The sequence below is a fragment of the Alligator mississippiensis genome, chromosome 5 (genome assembly GCF_030867095.1).
Source record: "Alligator mississippiensis isolate rAllMis1 chromosome 5, rAllMis1, whole genome shotgun sequence".
Lineage (NCBI taxonomy): Eukaryota > Metazoa > Chordata > Crocodylia > Alligatoridae > Alligator > Alligator mississippiensis.
In genome coordinates, this window is record NC_081828.1 from 173,000,116 (window position 1) to 173,017,603 (window position 17,488).

At 42.2% G+C, this 17,488-nt stretch overlaps 1 protein-coding gene across 11 annotated transcripts in view; it reads right to left on the reverse strand.

Moving 5' to 3' along the window:
- PPP1R9A (protein phosphatase 1 regulatory subunit 9A) overlaps positions 1-17,488 on the reverse strand; it is a 256,192-nt gene that overhangs the window by 61,834 nt on the left and 176,870 nt on the right. For all 11 annotated transcript variants that reach the window (XM_019497853.2, XM_019497854.2, XM_059728981.1 and 8 more), the window contains exon 6: positions 8,973-9,108. In XM_019497853.2, the coding sequence (XP_019353398.1) occupies positions 8,973-9,108 (136 nt within the window). The remainder of the gene's footprint in view (positions 1-8,972; positions 9,109-17,488) is intronic.

Sequence of the window (17,488 nt, forward strand, 5' to 3'; positions counted from 1 at the left end):
TTCCCTTTCAATGGAAATTAGCTGCCCACCTGTCATTTTTGACTGTGAATGTCTTTTATATTATCATCAAACAGCTCCAATAGCATACCGGGCACTTTACATTAGAGTATTAACAAATAAAAGAAAAAAAGGAATGTTAAATTAATGTTATGGACTATATCTGCAAAAGGAGACCCATTAGGAGGCCCATTTGTGTCTTTGCATCAGTAATAATTTTATACATATTCTGCACAAGGAGAATTTTATACATATTATACATATATAACACATACTGTCCATTAGACATTCAGTATAGTCTATGGCAGGGGTGGGCAATTATTTGGGCTGGAGGACCACTCAGGGAGTTTTGGTGAGCTGTCATGGACCAGGTCAGCACATTCCACCCTCCCCCCACTACAGCTCATCAAAACTCCTTAAGTGGCTCTGCTCCGCACTTGGCCAGGCGGCTGGGATGGGGCTGCAGATGAGCGGAAAACAGCATCTGGGATCAGCACAGGTGGGCGAGGCCAGGATTGCAGGGCTGTGACAACGTGGGGCCGGGGCCCAGGGCACAGCCACAATCCACTCCCCACATGGCCCTGAGATAGGCACTGGTTCTGCGGGCAGGGGCAGGTGGACAGTAGATCATGGCTCTGCCCCCGGCCCTAGACCCACACGGACAGGGCACATAGCTTGGCAGATGGAACAGGGCTATGGATGGGTGGGCAGGGAGCTGTGTCCAGGAGTGGGATGGGAGGGCAGAGCCAGGCCTGGGATCACAAGACAGTGACACTGCAGGGCCAGGGCCCAGAGCAAAGCTGCAATCCCCTCCCTGCATGTCCCAGTCCATGGAACCAGTGCCTGCCTCAGGAGCGTAGGGAGTGGACTGCAGGTCTGCCCCAACACCTGGTAGCTGGATTTGCTGCTGGTGGCAGCTGGAAGAAGCTGCTGCCACCAGGGCTGCCTGGAAGCAAGTCTGGGAGCAGCACCACCCCAACCCCACTGTATGCCCTTGGGCAGCAGGACCAGCCACACGCACCATTGCCCAGGCTGCTCCCTATGCCTGGCTTGGGCAGGACCGAGGGATCTGCCACGGGCCAGACAAAATCCCTTGGTGGGCTGGATCCAGTCCATTGGCCATATTTTCCCCACCCCTCTTCTATATAAATGCAGATACTTACTATGTAGTTAGTGCTGAAATAGGATATTCAGAGCAGTTAAGCAGTCCTCCAAATTATGTTATTTGTTATATGTTCTTTTCCTGCTTTTAGTTTTGTATCCAATAATATTTTCCTTTGTGCAAATACTTATATACAGGGTACTTTTACTCACACGAGTAGCACATTAAATATAATAAGAGTATTCATGTAAGCAAATTTGCTCAGGTTTACGTTTGTAAAACCAGGCTCATGGTAGAAGAGATCATTTATTTTCCAACAAACTCTGGCCTCTCTCATGTGATAACATATTTGCTGTTTTCTTATTTTAAGGATACTTTATATTAGCAGAAATTTATTTACTTTCTTGTTACTGCATTAGAATTATTTATGATATCAGCACAGCATGGAAAACAAGCACTTGCTCCCACTCTGAAATCCTTGGGCAGGGCTCCAGGACAGCTCTGAAGGCACTGTGCATGTTGTTAAAGTGAGAGTGGCAGATGTCAGCAATGTGAGTTTAAATTTTGTATTTATTAGGTTTCATATTAAAGCTAGTAATTTTTTAAGTATTTTTCATTTCTTTTTTATAGGACATTTGATCTAACTTTTATATGGATAATTAGCATTTGAGGAATATTCTAAATCAAATTATTCAAATTTTAAACCAGGTCTCTTTTGGATCTTGTAATGCCCATCGATATCTCTTAAAACTAAGAATACCGCTAACTTAAAATATAAAAGGCATGGGTTTTCCTACTAGGTAGCTAGATTGTCACTGTATTCTAATGGAAATAATAAAAACAAATAAATATGTCAGGGCGGCTAGGAGCTGGAACCAACTTCCAAGGGAAGTGGTGCTCGCCCCTACCCTGGGGGTCTTCAAAAGGAGGCTAGACAGCCACTTAGCTGGGGTCATTTGACCCTAGCATCCCTTCCTGCCCATGGCAGGGGGTCGGACTTGATGATGTGCTTAGGTCCCTTTCGACCCTACCAATTATCAAACTATGAAACTATGAAGTTTGCTCAAGAATTTTCAATTATGCTAGTACTCTTGTGAAACTTTATATATAAATTCAAGTGATTTCTACTGAAGTAAATCACAAACAAATTGAAATTCCATTATGATCTACTTGTAAGGCATTTTTACTTCAGCCGCTATACCTACTTACAGGCACAACCTAAACTGAGGAACACCTCAAACTCATGCACAAGGGTGTTTCCATTGGTTGTTACAGAGATAATAATCAGTGCAACTTACACTAAACTTCTGAGAGTTTGATGTTTACGGCTATGTGCAGATGCTACACTTTGACTTAACTAGGGTTAAGTCTACCAAAGTACCAATCCATACAGATGTTCGGGGAGATTAGATTGGGCAAAAAATGGCCGTCTGGATCATAACAAACATTCCATACTTGTTTGGAGACCCGTCCCGGGGCTGGGAAAGCCTGGCTGCTTGCCATACATGGAGGCAGAGATCAGACTAATTCAGTGAACTCAGGCTTTGTCTATACAGAAAGCAATCCAGGTTAGCTAAAATTGCTTTTTAAACCAATGTTGAATGTGTGCAAAACACATTGGGGATACCTGTTTAAGGGTGGCATATATTTAATTTGATTCCCTAGAAAGAAGTGCAAGGCAATACTAGTGTGGACATGCAAGAAAATCATACTCCAGCTGAGGGTGGCCAGTGTGAATGCACTCAATCATTTTCTTCCAGCAGATTCAAGTAACTGAAACAGAAACACCAGAGTCCTTGGACTGAGATGTGTGAACCCTCTAGAATGTGTGAATGGCATAGGCTCATTCATAATCCCACTGAAATAAGTGGGAGTTTTGCTACTGATTTCAGAAAGGGCAGGATAGGATCTTCATAATACAATACATGATATGAAAACTATAGCTAAAAAATGAACAAATGTGACAATTTAAGGGGACACCTATATACAGTTCATAAATAAAATTATGAATAAAGACAGTTGCCTGTTACATCAATTTTGTAAGGTAGTTCAGACCCTCTGCCAAGTTAATAAACTAGATGTAAAAATGTAATTAGTGTTTTACAAGCAGCAGCAAAGCACTGCCAACAGTTATTTACTTCAAAATAACAAACCTTTTTAAGGTAACAGTTGCTATTGTTATTGTTGTAGCCTGAGGCTCCTTGAAATTCATTCTCAGTTTTCTAAAGTAGTTGACAATAAAAACATTTTAAAATTATTCTGTAAAGTAGCTGAATATATACTCTGGGGGCAAAAGCTCAGTCTCTACAGTCCTCTTTATGGAGGGGAAAATTCACACCTATGTATCTAGGTCAGGGGTCAGCAACCCCCGGCACATGTGCCGAGCATGGCATGCAAGGCCATTTTGCTCGACACATCACTGCCAGCCCGAGCTCTAAGCAGTTGCTGCCAGCCACGGAGCCCAGGCTGCTCCCAGCAAGCAGCTGGGAGGCTGCAAGCCCTGCTGCAAGCAGACTGGGCTCCATGAGCTGGCTGCAGCTGGGAGGCACTCCAGCACCTTCCAAGGTAGACATTGTGGTTTTTTCAGCACTCCGGCCAAAAAACGTTGCCTACCACTGATCTAGGTTATCAGAAGGCCACTTCACTACTCCAGTTCTGTTAAGCCCAGACACATAGGTTTTTGCTAGCTTTTTATCTAATAGTATTACTTCCGTTTTTCCAGGTACCGAAGCAGACAATACCATAAAATAGTCTAAATTTATAAAAACAGTAATTGCATTTTATTTTCTCATCCAAGACAGAAGAATGTTAATTCATATGCCTCAAAAATCACATGCAAAATAAAAAAGTAGATTCAATTTTCTTCATATTTACATTGTTTTAAAGTGGGGTAGCACCAGTGAAACTGATATGTCTGTGACTGGGAACTCTGATCAGCTGACAGGGAGTACATGGTGCACTCTTCTGGCTGGGAGTCAAATTTGCTATTTGCTGGGCAGATGGAGCTGGGATCAGGCTCCCCCTGCACTGGTAACATGGAACAGTGGGTTCTGATGCAGGATCCCACAATCACACCTCCTGCCATGCATGTGTGGTATGGCAGGAAGTGTGGGTTTTAGGATTCTGCATCAGATCTTATAGAACCTTTATTTTAACATTTGTCAGGGGCCTCTGAGTGCAATCCCTATTATATCGCTTTGTGTTCCCTAAGGTCAGTCAAGAACAATCACCTGTAAGCATCATCTGTCTGCCAAGTTCATTTGGTTCAAAACACAGAGGAGGTTGTTCTGATGTGGTAGTCGCACCTCAGCTCTGGAATTCCCGTCCCCTGCAGCCCACAACAGCCTGAGCCTGGAAAACTTCAAGAAGTATTGTAAGACCTTTTTATTTGGGCAAGCTTAGTTATTAGCAGGTAATATTTTATGTTTTTATAATTTATCTTTGGATTTTTTTATTGTGAGCTATCTTCATTCTTTTTGGGGAGTAGGGAACATACATCTAATAAATAAATGAAATAATAAAAACTGAAAATCTATTCAGGTGATGACTCATGGTAAATGAAAAAAATAATGTCACTCGTTTGTCAGTAAAAAAAAAAAGAAAAGAAAAGAATTTTATCCATGGTAAGAGAGTATGTAGAACTTTTCAAATTAGCCACAACATTTACTTGATTATAAGATGAGGGGGTTTTTCCCCATTCAGCATAGGGAAAATCAAGCCTCATCTTATGATTGCATACGACTTACCTAAAATGGGAAAGGCACATGGCCAGCCACCAGAGGGTGCCTGAGCTTAAAGTGCAGGGTTCCTGGTCGGCTGGTCCAGGGTCACTCCAAGTTGGTGCCTGCCAGCATGTGATGAGTTGCTTCGGCACCCTCTGGCTAGAAACCCCACATGCAGCTTGAAATGACCTGTCAGGTGCTGGCCAGGCACTGTCCCATAGCTTGAAGAGTTTCTGGCCAGCACATGCTGAGTTTCTCTGAGCTGCTCTGCCCCAGCAACAGGTGCTGGAGCAACTCGTCACATGCTGGCAGACCAGGCGGGTCCCTTTCTGTGTGTTGCGCTGCTTCAGCAGCAGCTCAGAACAACTCAGCACATGCTCCTGACCAGAAAACCTGCCTGCTGTGGGGATGGTGCCTGGCTGGTGCCTCTTGGTCATCTCATGCTGCATGCAAGAAGCCTGGCCAGCACATGCTGAGTTGGCAGTGGCTGGGAGCGACCTGATCGTCTGCCTGCCGGGCACCCAGCATGTTGTTCTAAATGAAAATGCATAGGCAGGTCATAATTCTGACTGAAATTCAGTTAGGACACTAGGCCTAACACCCCTACTTATGCACAAATTCCACACTAGGCTAATATTTTATTATTGGTATATTATTATTGGCTCTCAGTAGCAACAAAAAAAGAGCAGGGCCATATTGCATGATGGAGACATGACACAAATACTACAGGTCTTGCTCCAAAGGTTTTTTTGGTACATGACATAATGCAGTAAGTATACAGATAACAAAAATGAATCCACATGAAGGAAAAAGGTAGAAAAGGAGTACGATGAGCAAGTTTTGTAGAGAGTTCTACCCGAGAGAAGGCAGTTCCATTGACGTTGGGTGCCTATACACATGCAGTGAGGCTGCTCTGACATGCTATAATTACAGCACGTCAGAGCAAACTCAATTAATTACCGTGCTCCAGCAGACTCCAGCTTCAAGTGTATCAGTGTCCCTGTGCTGAATAATGGTGGCAGGGGGTGCTTTAACTCAAGCTCATTCGATGAGCTTGAGTTAAAGCATCCCTGCTGCCATTTTTCAGTGTGGGGACGCTGATACACGTGATGCTCTGGGCGCTTTAATTAAACCAGCCTCCCCCCAACTCCTGGAGCACATGTATAAACACCCTCTGTGTCCCCTCACACTAATCTAGAAACATAAGTGTGGTATTAATTTAGGAGAAAGTGTCACTTACTGAATCACCAACATCCTCAACTCTAGGTTTCACTTGAAGCTCTCCTCTCTTAATACTGACTCTAGTTAACTGATGACATGAGAAAAGACCACAGCCAAATTGCTGTGGTAGCAGACAGAACAATTACTTATCTCACAGAAAACTTGTTTCTTCAGGATGTTGTCCCCAACGTTGGGGTGCCAATTTATGTGCAATAGGGACAGAAAGGGATCATGCAAGAGGGAACCTGATTCTGTAGCTCAGTTAGCAGGATGCTCTCTTGGGACTGAGCCCTGGTTTATGCTCAAAGCATTCTTCGTGTATTTTAATTAAATAATACATTGGAAAAACAACACAGAGGGCAAGGTCTAGAAACTAGGACTCGGGATCATAGGGGAAAGCTTTTTTCACTGGGCTGTGAGACCCTAGTGAGGGTTTCTCTTGCTTGCTCTCAGTTTTGGTCCCATGAGTGCTACAGTTCGTTCTACCAACTGGCCTAACTTCTACAGGAGGCAGGGGGAACATCCTCAGCTCTCTACCGAGCCCATAACATAGCCCATCTCCTACTTCCTGGACAAATACCTTTACCTCTTGACTACTGGAGAAAAGGAGGCTGGGTCCTTCTCACAGATTTATTGGTAGAACCATAGAAAATTAGGGTTGGAAGGGACCTCAGGAGGTCACCTAGTCCAACCCCCTCTCAAAGCAGGACCATCCCCAATTAGATCATCCCAGCCAAAGCTCTGTCTAGCTGGGTTTTGAAGACCTCCAAGGATGGAGCTTCTACCACATCTCTGGGTAACCTGTTCCAGTGTTTTACTACCCTCCCAGTGAGAAAATTCTTCCCAATATCTAACCTAAACTTTCCTTGCTGCAACTTGAGATCATTGCTCCTGGTTCTGTCATCTGCCACCACTGAGAACAGCTAGAAGTTTTCAAAGATGATGGCCAATGGCTCTGCAATCACATCAGCACCCTTGTACACGTACATGGCCTTGTACACGTCCAGCTTTTCTAAGTAGTTTCTAACCTGTTATTTCACCACTGAGGGCTGCTCACCTCCTCCCCAAATGGTGCTTCCCATTGCAGTAGTCTGGGAGCTGACCTTGCCTTTGAAGACTGAGGCAAAAAAGGCATTGACACTTCAGCCTTTTCTGTATCCTCTGTCACAAGGTTGCCTCCCCCATTCAGTAAGGGACCCACACTTTCCCTGATCCTCCTCTTGCTACCAACATACTTGTAGAAACCCTTCTTGTTACCCTTCACATCCCTTGTTAGCTGCGACTCCAATTGCACTTTGATCTTCCTGACTTCATCCCTGCATGCCCAAGCAATGCTCTTAGATTCATTCTTCCCTAGTTATTTGCCTAAGTTTCCACTACTTATGCACTTCCTTTTTGTGATTTAGTTTACTGAAGAGTTCCCTGCTAAGCCAAGCTGGTCTTCTGCCATACTTGCTACTCTTCCTGCACATTGGGATGGTTTGTTCCTGCACTCTCAGTAAGTCTTCTTTGAAGTACAGCCAGCTCTCCTGGACTCCTCTCCCCCCTCAGACTAGCTTCCCAGGGGAACCTTCCCAGGCATTCCCTGAGTGAGTCGAAGTCTGCTTTTCTGAAGTCCAGGGTCCTTACTCTGCTGCCCTCCACCCTTCCTTTCCTCAGGATCTTGGACTCAATCATCTCCTGGTCACTGCTGCCCAACTTGCCATCTACTAGTATATTCCCCACCAATTCTTCCCTGACATGAAAGAGGTATATGACATGCAGCCCTACGAGTTCAACCTCCTCCTCCCTCCCTGACACCTCTCCCCCCTCTCCTCCAGTATGTCTGTTGTTTTGCTGTCCTACAGTTACAGCTTTTTTCCCACTATTTTGCAGGGTAAAACTACATTGACACATAGTAGGCCTGGAATCACTGAGCAACTTTTAGGCAAGACAACTGTGTTAGTGAGGAGAAACAGCGTGGTGAACTGCCATACTGACATGGCATGGTAATGCAGTTGCCTTTACCCACTCTAGTGACTAATTTATGCAACGATACAGATATCATACATGTCAGTAAAGACTATGCATGTCAGTGGGGTGAATAAATCTGCATTCTAACCACTAGAGAACTACCACCCATCCCTCAAAAATTAAGAGAGATTTAGCTGAAAGTTTAAAACCAACACTTCACATCTCATATACCAGGCGTTGAGAATTACAGGTTTACAGTCTCTCCCCACACATACCACTACCTAAAACTCAATTGCCAGGAATATTAAGTGAAGACAGAACGAGAATAATAGTGAAAGAGAAAAATAATTCTGCAATGCATTAGGAAACCAACTTCCTTTCATTAATACAGGCACAGGAGACATCCCCACAAAAATAATGGTGCTTATACAAGTGTCAATCAACTTGACATTTGTTCTCCTAGACATTTGTTCTCTTATTTTAAACTCATGCAGCAAAACACAACTGTTCCTGAGGGAGGACTCATGGTCACAGTGTGTGAAGTAATAATTGGAATCTGTTGTGGAAGATGGGCAGAAAGCATATCATGGTATAGTATAATAAATCTAAGCAAGCACTTCTAGGCTGTGTTAATGGGAGAGAGAATTTAGATAGCCTTTCCCCTCCTATGCAATAGTTGAGAAAAACTTCTATCAAGCATTAGTGAGAGTGATAGATCAGATACTGTGCTAACACAACACAGCCCTCATGTTAAATAGCCATGAAAATCTGTACTGATTCAAAGACTTTTTGCACTTCAAGAGTGATATGCTCACAGAAAGGGCATATGTGCAAGTAAAACAGATAGTTTTTTTCATTCACATGGTAGAATGGATTTGGCTTTCATATGACACCAGTTTCATTCATTCCATCTCAAACCCTGTTGAAAATGAATACAATAACGTAATGAATAGGAGGAATGTTAACAAGCATGTTACCTCATCATCGTCTGCATCGTATTGTGCATAATGTTGTTCCAGAAGTTCTCTCTGGCGACGCTCTTGCTCTAGGGTCTGGCTAATCAGCTGAGCAACCTCACTTACTTGTCCTGGTTTTTCTCGTCCAATTACAAACCTGTGTAAAATATTATTAATTATGACTGTCTTGAATCTTTTAACAAGCTAAATTCAAGCTCTGTTTGATTTTGGTCACAGACGTGCATATTAACTTTGTAAAACCAGTGCATGAGCTCTTGCTTTGATATCGCTATGGTTGTTCCTGCCAGCGGAGAAGCAATGTAGATGAGACATGAAATGATTAGGCCAGGAAGTGACTGTGTAAAAAAATGCTATCAATGTCATCAAAGTTCTGCCTCCAATTTTGCTTCTCCACATTTCCACCACCATAGAACCTTCTGAGTTTGAACTCTCCAGATTTGGACCCAGAGCAGAGAACGGCTATTACTTATACCATCACTTCTAATTCCATAATAGCAATAAAGTTTCCTGCATAAGTCTGCAGCAGCTAGCTACACAGGAGTAATTGAAAGAGAACTCTGCAGGCTGATAGGGAAAGAAGCATGAAAGTCTGTCTTCCCTTCTGCTGCTCATGGAACATTTCCAGATGTTTATAATCTCTTTGCCCCCATCTGCAGTACAGAAGAGAGTATATACCTGTGCTTTTAACTCAGTCAGTTTGGCTTTGATTTTCATCTCTTTCCACAGATTCCAATGCCACTGTCCTAATTATACATTTTCTAAACAATCTCTCCCTAAATTATTTTCCCCAATTGTACCTATTGCTTCAAAGTACAAGCTTATTCTTTGTTCAAGGTTTTCCTTGTTTGCCTGAGGCAAGGATTTGTTAGGGTGATATCTTTTATTGAACCAACTGCATAGCTGGGATAGAGTTAGACAAGCTTTGACTGCAAGACATTCTTCTTCTGGTCTTTAGATCTTCTTTGTCCGAAACTCTCAATGCTTTCTGGTCTAATTTTTAGCAATTATATTTTAGAACTGGCTTTCATTGTAACATCAATTTCTTCTAGTAGCTTGATATATACTGTAATTAGATGTTCTGTATACTACCATACTGAAGACAAATAATCACTATAATATAATATAAACTAGTCAGAAAAGCTAGAGATAAAATTAAAATACTCCTCCAACCTTGATTTTAGTAACAGGATCAGGTGCTTTCAAATGCAAAACAATGTGCAAAGCAAAACCAGGCCATATTGAGACATTTTATATGGTAAATAAATTGTTTCCTAACCATTTAGGACAAATATTTTTAGTTATCTTTAAAAAAATTGCAATGAGATTCAGGAGATTTATAGCATTGCACAAAAGAAAAAAAAAAATCCAGTGCCATTGCTGACACTGAATTCTTGAAAGTCATTTGGGATTTTGCAACAATGCATGATTGATTCCTATGTATACACCCAAGCCTATTCCCTAGGACCAGTGATTTGTCAGATGACTTATGAAATCACAGGTTAGCAGAAAGGATACAACTTGGAGATTACCTGCATGTTATAGAAGTAAAACAGCCAGCAATTTCTTCCAAAGGGTAAAGAAAAGTGATTAAATTTGAAATAATGAGGCCAGGAGTTCATGGGAGGAAGAGTCTTTGCTTCCCAGAAAACATATTTGGCTTGCAAATATCAACAGAAAATACTGAGGGAAACAGAACACAAATCAGTAGTTTAACCTTCATGAGAACAGATCTCAAACTGACACTGAGATCTCAGACCCTACAGTCATGAAATCCAACATTGCAAATCAGCAGCTATTAAGGTTTGTACGCAATGAAAGGGAGAAAAGGGTATTAAGAACCAGTTCTTTGAGGCTTCTCTAATCTACCTCTTCCACATACTGAAACAGAAGTTTGTACAACCTGTTTCTGTCTCTTTTGACATACAGCTTTATGGGATATTATGATATAAAATTAATAGCGTCAAGATGGAGTCCACTCATGTTTACCATACATTAACATTTTCTATGGAGCAATAAGTGAAAAGAAAATATGGTAAACTTCTCCCCCCCAACACACTTTTCACTTAAATCAATTAAGCAAACTGTTTGTGAAAATACATTATATAGCTGTCACCATCAGATCTGTGATATGTAGATATATGGTGGCTATATCCTTATGATAAATTGTGCAACCCCACTATAATATATGTATCATACACCTCTGATAGCTTCAGTGCCCTCTGTCCACTAAACTATCTTCCTTGGGACATAAATTCTAGCTTCACAGTCATTATATATACCGTTTGTAGGCCTAAGATAGCAAATATAAGGTCCTATATTATTAGTTGGTTTGAAGTTTGATATTTTCAGGGCAAGTCTTCAGGGCTGTAAAAAGGAAAACCTTGGCTTTCAGCTGAAGATTCCTGAAGACAAATATTTAACAGTGATAAACAATCATTGTTATAACATAAAAATGATACTGTAATTAGTAAAATACATGTTCAGTTTCTCATTATGAGAGTTTTGACAAACTTAAACAAGACTATTTTAGATTAGGGTGGCCAAGTTGCGACATGCGTGCCAAAAATGGCAGCCTCTATGCCACAAATGGAAGCCTCTATGTCAAAAGCGGCAGCCTAGGTACATGGCAGATCAGGGGTGGAGCACAGCAGCAGATAAAAAGCAAAAAAGCAGATTGGGAAAGGAGTATATATAAGAAGCAAAAAGCAGATTAGTGGATCAGACCAGGAGCAGAGAACAGATGGGGGCAAATTAGGCAGAGCAAGGGGGGCAAAGTGGCACTCAGGGAGTATGTGGGACTTGTGTCACTCCTGCTAAAAAGGTTGGCCTCCACTGTTCTAAATATTTTGCCCTGTTATATTCCCAATCTTTAAAATTCAACTTAAAGGTATCAAAACAAATTTCTATATGTATCTGTTATTTCATAACTTACTGTCATAAAGGCAAAAAGATACCATGCACTCTAGAATATCTACACTAATGTTTTCATTATCAATAAATGCTTCCATAGATGAATGGAGATTTTAAAAGCTAAATGTTAATTAAATATTTAAACTTAATCCAGTTCTAACTATGAAAATATAAAATATCATAACCAGGAATGTTTAAATATGCAAAAGAGGCATAAGGTTCTGAAGCACTGCCTGGAAAATTAGTCACTGAAGCATAGTATGCACACTTCAATAAAAATGGCTAATTACATATTTCCTTTGACTGGTTCACTAGATTCAGGCACATATATTTTGGATATGACAAATTGGTCCCGAGAGCCAAGAGTATTAAGCAGAAACATAAAATCTATGTGCAAGGGTATCTTTAAGAAGCTATATTTGTAATAACCCTGTTTTTGAATATAAGGCAAAGACAGTGTTTAACCTTATAAAATTCACTGAGACCTCATAATGACAATATTTCTCTTAATTTAAAAAGAAAACAGACATCATACTTTACATCAGGGCTATCTAACTGGCAGCCTGGGGGCTGCATGCAGCCAGATTCTTCAGGCTCCCCCCTCCTCCAACTTACGCCACCTGCCCCTGCCTTAGGGAGCAGGACAGCACAGCACAAAAGTGGAGGGTGAGGTAGGGGCTGCTTGGGCACACAGTGTAGCAGTGTGGGTACATGAACCTACAACAAAATACAAGAGAACAATGAAGTAGTAGTATTACAGGTCATGCTCAGTGGTGTGCTCAGTGGCGAACCCGGAAGTGGACTGGAAGTACTTCCAATCCACTTCCGGGTCCACCGGGGAGCATGCCGCCCCCGGCTTAGTGTTCGGCCGTGGGAAGACCCCGGGTGCCCCCCCAGACCCAGGAGACACCAGTTGTTGAATTGGGAGCATTGGGGGAGGGTGGGGAAGGGGGCCCTGTGTGCTCCCCAGTAGACCCGGAAGTGGACCAGAAGTGCTCCTGGTCCACTTCCGGGTCTGCTGCCGAGCACGCTGTGGGGAGCCCCCTGTGCTCCTGTGTGACACTCCATCTGCCCCAGCATCGCAGCATTCACAAGCCACCTGGTACCTTGAGGTATGTAGATAAAACATTTAAAGCTGTGTCTATGGCTGAATCACTGAATCTTTCCAAATTGATTCCAAGAGTTTGATCATTTGAGCGCTATCCTCTTTATAATAACCCTTTTATATTTGAAGACTCTTATCAGATTCCTCCTCAGTCTCCCTTACACCAAACTAAACCCCAGTTCTTCCACCCCTAATCATTTTTGTGGCTCTCCACCAAATTATTTCCAATTTGTATAAACCTTTTAGTACAGCATCCAGAATTGGACACATTATTTCAAATGAGACTTCACCAGTGCTGAATCAAGTGGAATAATTTCTTTCCATGACTTGCGAGCTGTTAATACACTGGAGTATGCTATTAGCGTTTTTTTTTTTGTTTTTTTTTTAATACTATGGATGCATCTATATGTGCTGTTAGCAATGTGCGCTGGAGTTTGTTGTTCCTGAGTGCAGTATTTGACCATGTGCTCAGGACTGCAGCACGCTGAGCCAGGTCAGGGAAACTCTGGTTGGCAGGGAAGCCAGAGGGTCAGCTTGCCAGCCCAAGACTGCTGTGACCCAGCTCAGTGTGCTGCAGAGGGACTGGCTGGGGCATGAGGGTACTCCAGTGTGGAGCTAGCCAGCAGGCAGCCCCAACCAGCCCCGTCACTAGCTACACATGCATTGCTGTTCACTAAAGACCTCCACCACAGGACAGCACTTGTACTTACAAGTACTACTAACCTGTGGTGGAGTTGATTAGTTTCCTGCAGCCTAATAGGGCTGCACGTGTAGATGTTGAGACTCTACATGATATCTCATGTAGATGCACCTTATTACGTTGTTGACTCATTATTCTTCAAGTCCACTATAACCCACAGGTCCTTTTCTGTGTTACTGCAGCTTCACCAGTCATCCCTGATATGTATTTTAGCAGTTGATTGTTCCATCCCATTTCTTAAAAACACTACTCCAATTTATCATGGTCAGTTTGAATCTTAATCCCTGTCATTTAATGCTCCTACTACATGACCCATCTTGGCGCTGTCTGAAAATTTACTAAGTATTCAATTCAATTCCATCCTCATTAATGTAGGTATTTTGAATAGTACTGAACCTAGTACAGGGCCTTGGGAAACTGCACTTGACACTCACTCTCAATTAGACATGGAGCCATTGATGACGACTTGTTGAGCATGATGACCCAACTAGGTATACACCCACCTTAGTATTTTCATCTAGATCAGGAACCAGCAAAGTACAGTTTGTGGGCAGGACCCAGACCATGATTTCAGTGGCATTCCAGGAGTGGGGGGTTTTGCCCAGGTCCACGCCATGCAAGTTCTGAGGAGCTGCACTAATCCTCTCCCCTCCCCCAACATCTTCCCCCCTCTCTCCCCAGCTGTGGCGCAGGTTCAGCGTTCAAATGGTGAGGAACTGCACCATAGCTGGGTGACAGGTAGCTGTCCCCATAGTGCATCTGGGACTGAGAGAAAAGCAGAGGCAGTGCAGGTGCAACTTACAGCTGCCCTAGCCCTGATGAAGATCCCCACTGGTGATGTGCCGTTAAAAACCATAGCCCGCACTGGACCAGAGCTGGGTTGTTCTAGCCCAGGACTTGCAATAGCTGCCGGCTGTTGATTGAGATTGTGCTCCTTTAGCTTACTTATGAGAACGTCATTAAGAATCAGGATCAAAAGCCTTGCTAAAGTCAAGGTATATCACATCAACTGTTATCCCCTACCCACCAAGACCCTAATATTGTCATAAAAAGAAATCAGGATGCTTAAGCATGACTTGCTTTTGACATGCTGGCAGTTCCTAATCACACTGTTATCCTGTAGGTCAGTGATTCACAACCAGGGTACCTGGGCACTCTGGGGTGCTGTGAGATCCTTTGAAGGGTGTCACTGAGGCAGGAGGAAATAAGTAGATAAGCTCAGGCTGTCCCTGCCAACTGCTTCCCCACCCCCACTGCCTGGACCCACTTCAAGGAGGTAAACACAGTAATAAATAAATTAGTTTTTGAAATGGGGTGCAACTCAATTCAGAAAAGTGATGGAGAGGTGCCTTGAGTTTCAGAAGGTTGAAAACAACTGCTCTAGGTGCTTAGAAAAATATTTCTTGACAAAATCCCCAGTATCTTTCTAGGTATCGCAGTTAGACTGATTGATTTGTAAACCCCTGGGTCCTCCTTGTTCCTTTTTAAACATAAGCATTATGTTTGCCCCTTTCCAGGTGTCTGGGAATTCAATAAGCTCTCAAAGACAACAGCCAATGGCTCTGCAAACACCCCTGCCAATTCCATGTGTACTCTAGGATGAATCTCATTTAGCTCTGTTGACTTAAAAACATCCGCCTCATCTAATTAATATCTAATGTGTGCCTTCCTCACTCTAGGTTGACTGTCTTCTCTCTGATCCTTGATGCTAACTGTGCCTAGTATCTAACAGGTGATGCATCTGTGAAATTTGAAGTAAAGAATGCATTCGATTCTTTAGCCTCCTCTGCAATATTCACTATTACCTTCCCATTCAGCAAGAGACCTACATTGTCCTTGCTCTTCATCTTATTTCTAACATACAGAATGCTATATACTAGGGGTGTCAAACATTTGGACTGCAGACCAGATCTGTCTCCCAGAGCTGGGGCATTTGGCACACAGCCTTGATGAAGGGGACCTTCCCATGGCTGTAGCCAAGTGCCTGGGCAAGAGCTGGGGCACTGGAGTCCCAGCAACAATGAGGAAAGAAGCCTGGCACTGTGATTTGTTCTGGCAGCAGCAGCCAAGCTGCCTGGGAGAAAGCTGCAGTGCTGGAGCCCCTGCAACATCGCAGGAAGAAGCCCAGCACCAAGGTTTGTTTTCACAGGGGCAGCCAATCACCCAGGATACTGGGTCTCTTCCCACCAGGACCCAGACCATAAAGGCGAGTAACCATGGGCCTGACTGTGCCTGTAGAACCAGACCCATACCACTCACCTGGCCCATGGATTGATCCCACACCAAGGCCAGGTGAATTTGATACCCTCTAAATACCAGGAGCAACATTTTCAAACTTCAGTACTTTGATTGCTGCAAACCATTTTGTTTTGTACTTTCACAAAGCAATGCATGAACTGACTTTTTTAAGGTCTACATTACTAAGTATGCATCACCTTGCCCAATGACCAGATGTCAAACACACCGTTAAAGATGCTGTTAAAATAAACAGGTTCAGAGCTGAGATAGTAGCAAATATTTGATTCTATCCTTGGGTGAGGGAAGAGAGAAAATCTAAGTAAATAGAAAACGTAGAGGAAACGAAAATTTTTCCAGAATCACGGAGGTGAAGGAAGGGACACCACAAAAACTGGCAACTATTCCCAAAGATTTCCTGCAGCTTACTGAGAATTCAAGGATTTTAATGCATATTTAATACCTTACTTTCTTGAACTTTTAAAAAAAAAAGTAAACAGGGATGTCCAGAGTTAAATTCATTTAAATAATAATATTGAGAAAACCAGTTGATTTCATTTCTCCCTCAAAACCACTGGTGCCAGAAGTATTGGGAAGGAAAAAAATTCTTATATTATGCAGAGAACACTGAAAAGGTCACACAGGTACTGCGACACCCTATGCTCCATGTTACACAGTTGAATAACTCTAATCATTCTTTGTGAATTACATCACTTTAGGCATACAACCAGCTCTTCTTCAGAGTTAAGCTTAACTGCACAAGGCTTTAAGCCCATCTGATTTAACTAACAGGAGAACAAAAATACTGCAGCATTGTTTCAAAGAGGCAATTGTAGTGTTTACTGTCTAATGACTCAAAGGATTAAAAAAAAAAAAACATTTAAAAAACCACAAAGACAAAAACTTCAACCTTTGTAAAGCTATGACAAATTTCTTGTCAGATGATTTCTTGCAGAGAGAAAATAGAAGTTTAGAATGGATTGTCACCTTGAACTTTAAGCACAGGCTGCTAGTGCAACCATGTAGTTAATTCCTTTTGTGTCATCTTTTAAAGTGCCTTGTGTGGATGCCAACATTAGGGAAATAACCATATCATTAATCCAGAGTGCTAAAATGGTCTGAACCCTGCAAGAGGAGATAAGTTTTATTTAGAAGCAACAGTATAAACTGAAAATAACACCAGTTTTCCATGAGTAAAATCAAGCTCTTTAAAAAATGTCAACTTCAAAGTACAGAGGCCATGGAGTTCTAGATAGATACTGACTAAGTAATTTACAAAATGACCACCTCTTATTCTATGTAATTTCACATGGACATGATATGAAATTGAAACAGTTAAAGATATTAAAAACTAATATTTTGAAACTCTAACATTAAATACATTCTAAATAGCACCATTACAAAGTAATGTAAAAACTGGTAAGATGGTAAAAACTCTGTTAGAGCATTTAGATTAATTATTCCTACTGACAGAGAATCCTTTGGTCAAAAACTTGAATGCAGCTAATACATTAAATGTCCTGGAACCACAGGTTCTTCTTTCATTGGCCTGAGAAATGAAAGACC